Below are 11947 nucleotides of genomic sequence, written 5' to 3'. Positions count from 1 at the left end.
ATCGGCCTTATTTTTCATCCGACGCAATTGACAGGTTGGCCTAGAAAAGTCCACCTCTCCCTCCAAGAAAATGTAAATGCTACTGGATGACCACACCAGAAAAGACCCGGTGTCACTGACAATTAGGTGGTGACCTCACTGTGGACCCACGGAATCATCTCAGCCGCTCTTCTCTGGACATGTCTGACGTGGTATACCTGGAGTATCGATATATTTCCCACTACCGTCAAGTCTACCTTACTTGCTCTTTATATTCACCACCTCTGCAACCGTTCCTCCTCTCTCCCACATCGCTTCAGATCTCCGTTTCTTGTAAGTCCGCTTTAGCCTTCCTCTTTCTATTTGTCTATCAAAACCTAGATCCACTTCTTCTTTCTTCTTCCTCTTCCTCTTCCTCTTCCTCTTCCTTTTCCTCTTGTTGTTGTTCTCCTCTTACTTCATTCCCTGGCCCAAGCTGCTAATATTTTATTTACTAATCAATATCCTACCTCCCATTAGCGGTCCTTCTTCTCTTCCAATCAACCAATTTTCCTTTTGTTGGTTAATCGATCTCCCAACTCCAAGGAGGTCGATTAACTAAATAGAGATATCTTGGGAAAAAGGTGAAGATAAAAGAACTTGAAAACTTCGCTCCCCACTTAAAGCTATATACCTAAATGGGGAACCAATGCGGGGTACCTGCTCCTGCACAGTACGGATACACGACACCTGGGAGCATGTATGCTGATCGGTGCTTTGACCTAGAGCCAAGATCCACTGTCACCAGCTCGATAATCAGGCGCAGCCTTGATCCGATTTCTAGTCAAGTTTTGAACCACAAAACCTCTAATATCCGGGATTTGTTTGAGTTCGGTCGAGTTCTAGGTCAAGGAGAATTTGGCATAGTCTACCTATGCACTGAGATCTCCACAGGGATTGATTATGCATGCAAAACAATTTCCAAAAGGAAATTGCTCTCAAGACAAGACGTGGAGGATGTGAGGCGGGAGATACATATCATGCATCACTTGTCTAGCCTGGAAAATGTGGTTAAGATCAAGGATGTCTATGAGGATTCTACCGCTTTACATATTGTAATGGAGCTGTGTGGTGGAGGTGATTTGTTCGACAGAGTTAACAATGGGGGGTGTCTTAGTGAGAAGAGAGCAGCTGAGTTGATGAGGATCATAGTCAGGTTTATCCAGTCTTGTAATTCTCTTGGGGTTATGCATCGTGATCTTAAATTGGAGAACTTCATGCTGACAGATAAGGATGATGACTTCTCAATCAAGGCTATTGATTTTGGCCTTTCTGTGTTCATCAAGCCAGGTGAGATTTTAATAGCAATTCTGTTTTCCCATTATCTTCGACTTGAAAATTGTGTTAATTGGTTAGTTAGGTCAGCTCTTTTCTGTTAATTTTATTATTAAGTTAATATAAATGCTTAGATCTGCCTAATTGTAATTTAAATTCTCTCTAAAGACACTGGGGTTTAGGTAAAACTTATTATGGTGACTTTATATAGTTTTATTTTTGAGAGTCATCATGCTCCCTAAATTTTTTATTGCTGCAACCCAGTCAAAGTAATTTATTTACTATAATTAATTTTCTAATTAATTGTTGAGATGTTAAATTATGATCCTGAATATAGCACAAATTGTATATGTTTAACTTTGTATATTTGGTCTTAGCACAAATTGTATATGTTTGACTTTGTGTAATTGGTCTTAAGTGTCCTTGGAGATGATCTTGCTTTGATCAATTCCAAAAACTGACTGTTGACTCTCTTTATTTCAGTATTTTGTCCTTCCTCAATCCACAAAATTCAAATCATTTATCTCATAGTGCAACTTCTTTATTAAATATTGGGGTTGTGAATTGGTTTTCACAACATTTTAAATCCATGGTCCAACTTGTGTCGATTTATGATTCTTCGGTCTTTTGAAATGCACAAAACTCTTTTAACTATACTAAAGTGTAAGACCGATGTTTTACTCGTACTCGTACTCTTACTTTTAGTTGTATGTGTGTCTTCCTGGAAAAGACAGCCCCTTATTGGAAAAGAGATCTTAGCTGGGGAATCAAGGGGTGTTAATAATACTAATAATAAAGATCAGCTACTGAAATTAAAATTCAGCACTATCAAATGCCACAAAAAACTGATGCGAGGATCACAACTTTGAGTTATTTTTAGATTAAACTATTTGTTGCTTAGAACTTCGTAAATATAACACACATATAAACTAATAACCTCTAGGAGGCAAACGATAATTTCTTCTTTTTTTTGTTCGTTTTCTTTTCTTTTCAGGTGACGGATGACTATATGCAGGTGGTACTACCTAAGTATCCACCAGATATTGCGTATGTCTTCATGTCACCACAAACATTATTTTCTCACTCCTCGCCAGCTATTGATCCTATCTTGCTTCACATCTGCTGTGCCTCTGAAAGAGTTTGCAATTTGTTAGCCACTTGAATATCAATTTCTAATGCTTTTGTATTAAGGTCCATATTAATTAAAAGGGCAGTCCAGTGTCATGAGCTTCATTTCATTTAAGTTCTCAGGGGTGTTATCTATGTGCTTTCCCTGCCATCTTTAGAGAGGCTTTTTTTGGGGTCCAATCCCATGAAATAGCCTATCTAAATATGGATGTGAGGCCATGATCATCTCGAGACCTTTAAATGAAAGAAGACCCATGGCATTGGGCTGCCCTTTTTTCATTTTGGTGCGCCTGTTTCTTTTGAATCATAATCTATTTGAACTGGGAATACAGTTGAACACAGTATACTACTATTGGCAGTTTTTTCAAACTATCGGATCATCTGCCTTATTCAAAGATTAATTTTAGGCCATCTATAATTATTCTGGAAATTTTTACTTTCATAAATATGCTTGATTTAGAGAGATTAGGCAGATGATTGCTCTTATATATACATGTACTTTTCCTGCACATTATAACTAAGAATTCTCTTCTCTTCTCAGTTTATATATCTATAATATGGGTGCAGTCATACAAAAACAGTGCAATTTCTTATCATCCATAAATTATTCCTATTTATTCTGAGTTAGAAATAGTTCACTCTTTTATTTTATATTTTACTTTTTTCTGTTTCAATGAATGAGTGTCACACTCATTTATATCTATATGAATTTGATGTGCTAGAAACCTTTCGTACACTTTGTCATGATATATGTTATTTGTATTTCCCCCAGGCCAAATTTTCAATGATATAGTTGGAAGCCCGTATTATCTTGCACCTGAAGTGCTCAACAGATGCTATGGACCTGAAGCCGATATCTTCAGTGCTGGTATTGTACTCTACATACTGTTGAGCGGTGTACCACCATTTTGGGCAGGTACTTATAAATAAATCTTTTGAGAATAGTGTAACCTTTGCAGCCAGTGAAATAATGTTCAGTGTTGCTAAGTTTGACCTTGCTTACTTTTGGTCTTTATTCAGACAATCAACAAGGAATATACGAGGCGATTAAGAAGGGGAATATTGATTTTGAATCCCAAAAGTGGGCTCTAATATCTGATGATGCAAAGGATCTTATAACGAAAATGCTTTGTCCTTGCCCCTCTGAACGGCTGAAGGCTCATGAAGTGCTAAGTTAGTAACTACTCTTCTATATTTTCTGTTTAAAGTTGATGATCTCTAATAATTTGCGTTAAAAGTTGATGATCTCTAACAAATTGTACTTCTTGGGCAGGTCATCCTTGGCTTTGTGAGAATGCAGCTTCTTCTGATAATGCTCAAGATCCAGCTGTTGTCTCTCGCCTGAAGCAGTTCTCTGAAATGAATTTGTTGAAGAGACTGGCCTTTCAAGTGAGTAATCTTTTTGCTTCAATTTGACTTTACATTCTTGACATGTTACTTTGGAAAAATAACTGAGAACTATTTCTTTCCTTTTCTAATAATTACTAGGTAATAGCAGAGAACCTCTCAGAAGAGGAGACTGGTGGCATGAGAGCAATATTTAATGGATTGGGTACCGATGACAGCGAGGCTATTGCATTTGACAAGCTGAAAGAAGGACTTAACAAATATGAATCTCTTGAGGATTCAGAGATTCAGCAGCTCATGAATGCAGTAAGTTCATTTAACTTCCTAGCAGTTTTTTCTGGCAGTACTGAAAGTGTTGAGTATAATAAATAAATACTTAATTTCATCAAAATCTTGTAGGTTGATATTAACAGCAATGGCTCAGTGGAGTTTGTAGAGTTTATGGCGGCAACAGTTCCTCTCAGCAAATTGGAGCAAGAACACCACCTTGTAACTGCTTTCTCATTTTTTGACAAGGATGGGAACGATTTTATCACTAGGGATGAACTTGAACTAGCTTTTGATGGTTACAACATGGAGCTACTTGAAGACATAATCGAAGTAGTAGATCAGAACAATGTAAGCTACTTTTGCATCAAAATTGCTTACACTACTGCAATCAGTCTGATACCATTGGTATCATAATAAAGCCCCTGCCGTTAAGAGGGATCAATGGTCTCAAGCAAAGGATATTCTTTGAATATTCCTGTTTGACCAATTGACCTTCTTAATGGCAGGGGCTTTTTTTTTTTTTTTTTTTTTTTTAAATTACAGTCCCAATTAGAAGGGTATTTTAAAGAAAAGAAAGGCCCCTGTCGTTAAGATGCCCAAAAGATTGAGTAATATTCTGAGAATATTTCTTATCTCTTTTGGTCTCTTAACGGCAGGGGCTTTTTTTTTTTTTTTTGAAGGATCGAAGTAATTATTATATCCTCTCAGATAGAACAAACAATTCCAATATCTTATCTAGACAGCCCCTGTCATTAAGATTTCCAGATTTTCAAGCAATGTTCTATTATATGAAATATTTTTGATTTTTTGGGCTTCTTAATGGCTTTTTTTTTTCTAAAGTCGAACACCAATCAAGGTTGTCTTCTTATATGCTTAGAGACTTCATTTGTTTGCAAGTCTCTACCCACTTGTGGCCTAATGCCATTATCTAGTATCTACTTCTTTGTTCGATGTGGAATTTTTTTAACTTCTGGCATTATTTCATGGGGCCAGTTACTAAAATTTAGCGGACCAGAACAAAAGAAATTTAGGGGACCAGAACAAAAGAGTCATTGTCTTCATAATTCACGTGCAAAACTTCATAATTGGATTTTGCTGATGCATTCCAACATTTAAGCTTTCTTTATTTAGTTATTGTTATTTGGTGAACTAACAATTAATGCTTGCTTGATTTTCATTTCAGGACGGTCAAATCGACTATAGTGAGTTTGTTGCCATGATGAAGAACAGCGGCGTGCAAATTGCACAGGAGCCCATGCAGAGAAACAGCTTTGAGATGGACATTGTAGAGGAACCTGAGCCTCGTTAGGTTTTGTGAAAAAATAAATAATATAATCCCATTGGGTATTGTTGTTAATTTGATTTATATCTTTGCTGTTGCTTTCAACTGTCTGCTAGACTAAAACTCGTGTTATAATGTATAATTATTCCGTGTTATTTATTAATTTAAGTTAGGTTTGCTATAACTTTTCTTATCATAAGATAGCTACAACCTGTATTCTCTTACCCGTCAGCTCTGCAGGAATTCTTATCCTCCGAGTTCAACTCAAATTTTGAGTTTAAATGTGGACCGTTAGTTTTGAATCTGCCCAAATATTAAAGGGCCCATGCATTACAGGTTGCAGACATGGCCTGGATGGGTACGAGTTCTGATCGGACGGACCATTTGAGTTTAACTCTAAAGGTGCGTTAATGCAGATGCGGACTCTGGAGTGAACTCAAAATGTCTTGAGTTACAATAAAACAAAACCACAGCACGCCACATTGCCACACTCAAACATTCACAAGCACCAACTTTGCACAAGCGCACTGTCTCTCGACATAACAAATTTGTATAAGGCTCACGCTTAATATTATCATCCATTTGATACAATTTCTTTTTATCAAGCATGCAGTCTGTAAAAGATTGTATTTATATTTTTGTAGAGTTTTATAGACATTCTACGGACAACATGACATGCTATGGTTATTAATTAATAGCGAGTCGGACAGTTTTAAATATGCCTCAAATCAATATACAATATTCAATGACATTGATCTATATAATAGATATGTCGCGGCAATACTAAAAAAAATAAGATTTTATGCACTTTATTATTCATCAAACCAAGTTAAACTTCTCAACGGTCTGAAATTCACAGGCCCTACCTAGATTATAATATATCATTCCGAACCAATTAAGTCAGTGAGGTTTCAATAGAATTATCTTATTCATCAAATCAAGCTAAAATTCTCAACGGTCTAAAATTCACAGGCCCTACCTAGATTAGAAGATATCATTCCGAACCAATTAAGTCAGTGAGGTTTCAATAGAATTATTTTATTCATCAAATCAAGCTAAACTTCTCAACGGTCTAAAATTCACAGGCCCTACCTAGATTAGAAGATATCATTTCGAACCAATTAAGTCAGAGAGATTTCAATAGAATTATCTTCTGAAGATGATACACTCATTTGGCGTTGGAACAAATCTGGTGAATACTCTTCAAAATCAGCATACTTCATTCTCATGTCAGCGAGTAAGATTAAGTGGAGGTCTAACAAGTTGTGGGCTACTAGATGTTCTAGCACAACAAAAATCTTCGTGTTCATAGTTTTGAAAGAAAAAAAAAAATACTAACACAGGATATGTTGTCGCGAAGACACATACCATGTCAATTAGGGTGCGTCATGTGTTCTTTGGGCACTTTAGAAACATCATGACATCTATTGTTTACGTGCCCTTATGCAATGTGGGTGTGGAGGATTCTATCTTCAAGACTAGTTTCTATTGTTTATGTTTTATGTACCTTAACCCGTTTAAATAACTGAAAAAAAATGTTCACATGTACCTGTACTCGATAAGTTTATGAAAAAAAATCTTACCCATATCTGTCTTATTGAATACGGTACGGATCAGGTAAACGGATAAAAAAGGTTACCATTGACAGCCCTAGGTGCAGTTACTGTGGCACTGCCTTTTATTTTATTGGTTTTATTATTTTTTTATTTTGATTTATTGCTGACTTAAAATTTCTCTGTACATTGTATGTGATGTGTTTCACATTACAATTGCAATGATCCTGGCAGCTACTGCCATGGAATTAAAAAAAAACAATGTTTGATACATTTATCGACTAATACCCAATTTGTGCAAAATTTGATGGTTCGTTATTCATATATTCAACAATGCACTCACAATTTTTTTTTTATTATTTTCAAATCTATATCGACTCCAAAGGAAAAACAAGATTGCCAAATATTCTATACTCTAGGAATCACAAATAATACACAAACAATAATAAGCTCAATCCATATTATATACATTTGCTTGTGAAAGGATTGAATTCCTACACTATCCTTTCCAATATTAAGATCTGGTAGGCATGTAATTGAACCAGGTTCAGTGTAAGTTAGACCTCTTGCAGCAAATACTCAAATGAAATTGTCGCCTCCTGCAAACATAAGCAATGGACTTTGTGAGAACTTCACAACAGATTTTATCAGATCCAAAAATAAAATTTGACTCAATATCAGGAAAAATTAGGTTTGGACTAAACGCTACACCACATTCATTTAGTTTTTGGGTATTGCATCATGCTTAGTTTGAAGGGAAAAATTCACCATAAAGCCCCAATGCAATTCTTCCAAGGCATGATTTTTATTTTATTTAAAATATAGTTTTAAAGCTAGGAGCAGGGAAAAGCAAACTTGCCTTCAATATTCCATTGTTGAACATAATACATCTCGAGGTCATTGCAGTATTACCACTAAGCAACCATCCAACCTCACATAGGGTTTCACCATTGTCTAGCCCCTTAAATACACTCCACAATTGCTTTGGTAACGTCACAAGTCCAATCTCATCCCGGACTATGTTTTGAGGTTCAACTGCTGAGAACTGGCATACAACCTCCTATTGACCAAAAAATTAATCAAACACTTAAATTGTACTTAGACCTTCAATGGAGTCTCAAGGTAGCACCCCGCATAAGTTTGTTTGCTAATTACAACTCTACCAAAAAAAAATGCTCAACAATACTTACTACATAAGGAACACTAAGCAAGAACCAGATTCACAAGAACTGACAACTTGGACAAAAGCATCAACTTCAAGGCCGGTTAAGTTTTGTCACAACGTTTAAATTACAAAAGAGATAAAACGGCCCAACATCATAAATATTGGAAAACAGGAGGGCAAAAAGAGTAAAAGACCAAAGTCAATGAATTCTTACCGAACCACCAAATCTAACTAATGAAGCTCTTTTGCTATCCCACACCCCTATTACTTTTGATGACTCAAGTGGGCTTGTTGAGGCAAACCCAGACTCACGAACTGAACATGCGCCAAGCTGTTCACCATCACAGAACGGGCCATACCACTGTTCAGAGAAAACTCTCACTCCATCCAAACTCAAACCTCCTTCGCCATTCAACCGAGTCACCTGAATCACCCGGACCCTGATTTCTTTATTAGCAGGGTCCATTAGGCAATGCTCAATTTCCAACTTTTCTCTCCCGTATTGGTCCTTAAAGGGCCAGGAGACAACGTAAGAGCCGCTTGGGTCGTACCCCAGAGCAGAGGCAGTGTTTTTTACGCCACCAGCAAATCTTTGCTCGGCACTGTATCTTGTAGCAGCATCTGCCTCGCACCCGACAGTTGGATAAAATTTTATGAGCTTGTAGTAGAGGATGTGGTTGTCGGTTTCTTCAGCCAGGGTCGGGCATTGGGTTTGCCAGTCAAATACCTGGATACAGGATAGAACAGTTATGGGTAAACAAAGTTCTTGGATTTCACTTGAAATTTTGGCTATTGCATGCTTGTACTGAATTACTTGACCTAACTGGTACAATATCCATGCAGAATTGAACTGTGCTTTTATTTAAAATGGTACTATTTGGTAAAATCTTGATACTCAAACATTGATTCTGCCAACTTCAATTTAGTTTAGAATACATGTAAGAGAGGTAAATTAGATGACAAAACCACAAAAAAAATCAGAAACAAGAGCAAAACAACACTGATTATTGAATATTTTTCTATGAACCAGTGCCAGCTAGGAATCCAGCAGTAATATATTGAAGCCAGATGGGATCAGAAGAAGGATAGAATGATCCACAGTTCAATTTTCATCCTAGGTTCAAGCTACTCAAGTTTTCAGTTGGCTGGGGCAAGAAAAGATGCACGGTGCAGATGTAAAAATGAATTAAAATAAAACGCTGCAACTTGGATGGGCTTCAGGTTAAAACATTGCAAGCTACTAAGAAGAGTTCGGGGTCATTTGTCCCTACTCTTTTTTAAAGGCAGTATGAATAACATAGCCTTTATAAATTCTGTTAAGTAAATTTACTATATTTCTCCATAATTGACAACATTGGATGCAAATTGCTCTTCTGGTTAGAAATTACAAATTCAAGAGGGCATTAGCTTCATGCTTCTTTTTTTCCTTTTAAAAATAAATAGGATCAAGCCCCTAAATTATAATTTATTGCGAAATTAAAGTTCAAAAGTTACAACCCATCAATCCTCAATGAAAATTGAGAAGCCTGAAAATGAAACATGAAAAGCATAGAAACGGAAATAGACTACAGTGACAATTTATGAATGTTTGTCTCACTAAATCGAAGACCACAGAAATCCAAGTACAGTGATGGGAGTACTAAAGAGCACATGATAACTGGTAGAAGAATGAGATGGAGAAGAAGCATTTGTTGAATAGATGGACTGTTTCCCCATCTGTTGTGCCTAGATAACAAATGCCTGGAAGCTGCTACCCAGGCATGCCTGGGTTGCATTTGATTCATGTTTTATTTGAGCTTTTCAGGGAATATGGTGGAGTAAGATTTGATTACTTGTTTGGCTTCAGCACTCGGTAATTTACAAGTAAATCAAATTTCTAATAAACTGGCAGCCTTAAATGTCACGCTGAGACGTAGATTTTGTGATTCCATGGTTGCAAGGCAAAAGGCCGGCACAAAGTGATCATCCATGCCCTTGTTGAGTTATCAAATTACCACATGACCATCATAGCTAATCACTTTTTCAGCATTTCTTTGCTACTCTGTTGTTTTTTTCAATATTTTTGGCTCTCCTCCTTTCTCCTCTCTTGCACCATATTGTATCGCCATCTTGCAAATCTCCGACACAACCTGCCTCCTAAACTACTCGATCAGTATGTTGTAACAGTTCCTCAATTCATTTAACCTGAAATTAACCTCCAATAGAAAATGGTCTGATATTCATCTCATGTTAGCATGCCTTCTGATCTAACATGAAGCTACTGGTAATCAAGTAAAACTGGCCATTGTCTTCTCACCAGGGCAAATGAAACTCTAGTGAAAAAAAAAAAAAACTAAAGGAAAAGGGTTGAGCTGTGGATTGGATGGTAGGTTTGAAACTAAAATGCTGTTAAGACAGTGAATTTAACTGCTTGGAGTATTTCTTTTAAGAGTCTTTTATAATTGAGAATAGAATCATAGATCCTTTTTTGTGCAAGGCATGAACATGGGTGAATTAGAAATAACTATATGCCAAGGTATATTAATTAGGCATGCTAGAAAACATACCAAAAAATGCCTTCATTACCATGGGCAACCAAACATGAAATCATTTGATAGTTCAGCATTCCTGTAAATCTTTATTCCTGGTATGAGATTTCTGGGAATGCAAGAACATCATGGATTCTTAATAGCTTCAACCAGAAAACCTCTGAAGGAAATAAAAGCCTCCATACTACACTCAATATTAAGTTACAATTTCTGTCATAACAGAATGACAAAACCAACCCACATTTTCTTTCAAGCTATGTGCTGGCCAAAAATTAATCGGCTACTGGTTAACGTCGCTTGATCCTAATAGAATATTATTAGTAGTTTAGGCATAATTGAGGTTAACTGGAAGCTCAATTTATGTTTGGACATCACATAAACATATCTCTGGTCAGATCACCTCCAAAATGGTAAAAAAAAAAAAATACCAAATATGTTACCCTTTAAGTATACTTAAACTGGTCTCCTAGGTTAGACCTTTTAACTTATATTAATAACCAATGAATTAACTAAACTACAATATGGCAAAGAATAATCCTACCTGAACACCCCATTCCCGATACGCTTCTGGCACGACCTGCTCAGGGAGCTCTACTGGCTTTCCATCTATGGTGAAGTCGGCACCATATCCATCCCACTCACCAGACACTTTCTTTGCAAATTCGACCCACTCTGCATTTATCATGGAAAACACAGTGTAATTACTCGTGAATCAGTCTTAATATTTCAAGGGAAGATATAATTTCTAGTAAAAAAGGTAACTGGTACTGGAGCCAGTGTTTTCTTTGGCTGCTTCTAAGGTGATTGGAGTCGTCGTGGTGGCAGTCGAAGAAGTAGAAGAAGAAGAAGAAGGAGAAGAAGAAGAAGAAGAAGAAGAAGAAGAAGAAGAAGAAGAAGAAGAAGAAACAGTCATGGAGAGTTGTTTTCGAGAAGTGAGATAAAGAAGCGGTTTTGGGTTTCTGGGTAGGTTGACTGAGAGGGGTAAAGTGGTCTTTTGGAACAACACATTAGCTGAGAGAAGAGGCATCTGATCTGTGTACAATTTTCTCTCTCGCTTGAATGGAGAGAATGGAGAGACGATTGCGCGAAGCGAGGTTGTGTTCTGGCCTGTAAATTCATGAGTTCGTGTCCTCTGCATGAACTCAAAAGATTCAAAAGAGAATCTTCTGAGTTAATACATCTGGACCATCCGATCTGCTTTAAGTTTCGTGTGGACTAGATCCGCACTAATAGTAAAGAGAGCCTGTGTTAAAATTAGACGGCTGGATTGGTTCCATTTATAATCAGACGGCTGAAATACATTAACTCAAAAGATTCCCTTTTGTGTTAATGCAGAGGATACGTATATTTATCTTTAGATCTTAAACATCCGATCAGAATC

General features: G+C 36.8%; 2 protein-coding genes across 3 annotated transcripts; one reads left to right on the top strand and one right to left on the bottom strand.

The window, feature by feature from the left end:
- The first annotated feature begins 389 nt into the window (after positions 1-389).
- On the top strand, positions 390-5501 carry LOC144551437 (calcium-dependent protein kinase 26-like). Its single transcript, XM_078299394.1, has 7 exons — positions 390-1308; positions 3194-3337; positions 3442-3594; positions 3695-3810; positions 3910-4074; positions 4168-4386; positions 5222-5501. The coding sequence occupies exons 1-7, from the start codon at positions 657-659 to the stop codon at positions 5345-5347; spliced, it is 1575 nt and encodes a 524-aa protein (XP_078155520.1). The 5' UTR covers positions 390-656; the 3' UTR covers positions 5348-5501.
- Positions 5502-7242: 1741 nt separating this feature from the next.
- On the bottom strand, positions 7243-11658 carry LOC144551440 (glycerol kinase). 2 transcript variants are annotated; one of them, XM_078299397.1, is made up of 5 exons: positions 11335-11658; positions 11108-11238; positions 8253-8765; positions 7733-7933; positions 7243-7472 (listed from the first exon to the last, which is right to left on the bottom strand). In XM_078299397.1, the coding sequence occupies exons 1-5, from the start codon at positions 11591-11593 to the stop codon at positions 7431-7433; spliced, it is 1146 nt and encodes a 381-aa protein (XP_078155523.1). In that variant the 5' UTR covers positions 11594-11658; the 3' UTR covers positions 7243-7430. The 2 variants fall into 2 exon arrangements, with proteins under 2 accessions (XP_078155523.1, XP_078155522.1); XM_078299396.1 differs by having other exon boundaries at positions 11329-11657.
- Positions 11659-11947: the final 289 nt, after the last annotated feature.

This window comes from Carex rostrata, chromosome 3 (assembly GCF_964058835.1).
Source record: "Carex rostrata chromosome 3, lpCarRost1.2, whole genome shotgun sequence".
Taxonomy (NCBI): Eukaryota; Viridiplantae; Streptophyta; class Magnoliopsida; order Poales; family Cyperaceae; genus Carex; species Carex rostrata.
The sequence above is the reverse complement of the archived record's forward strand: the minus strand, read 5'-3'. Positions and strand labels throughout refer to the sequence as shown.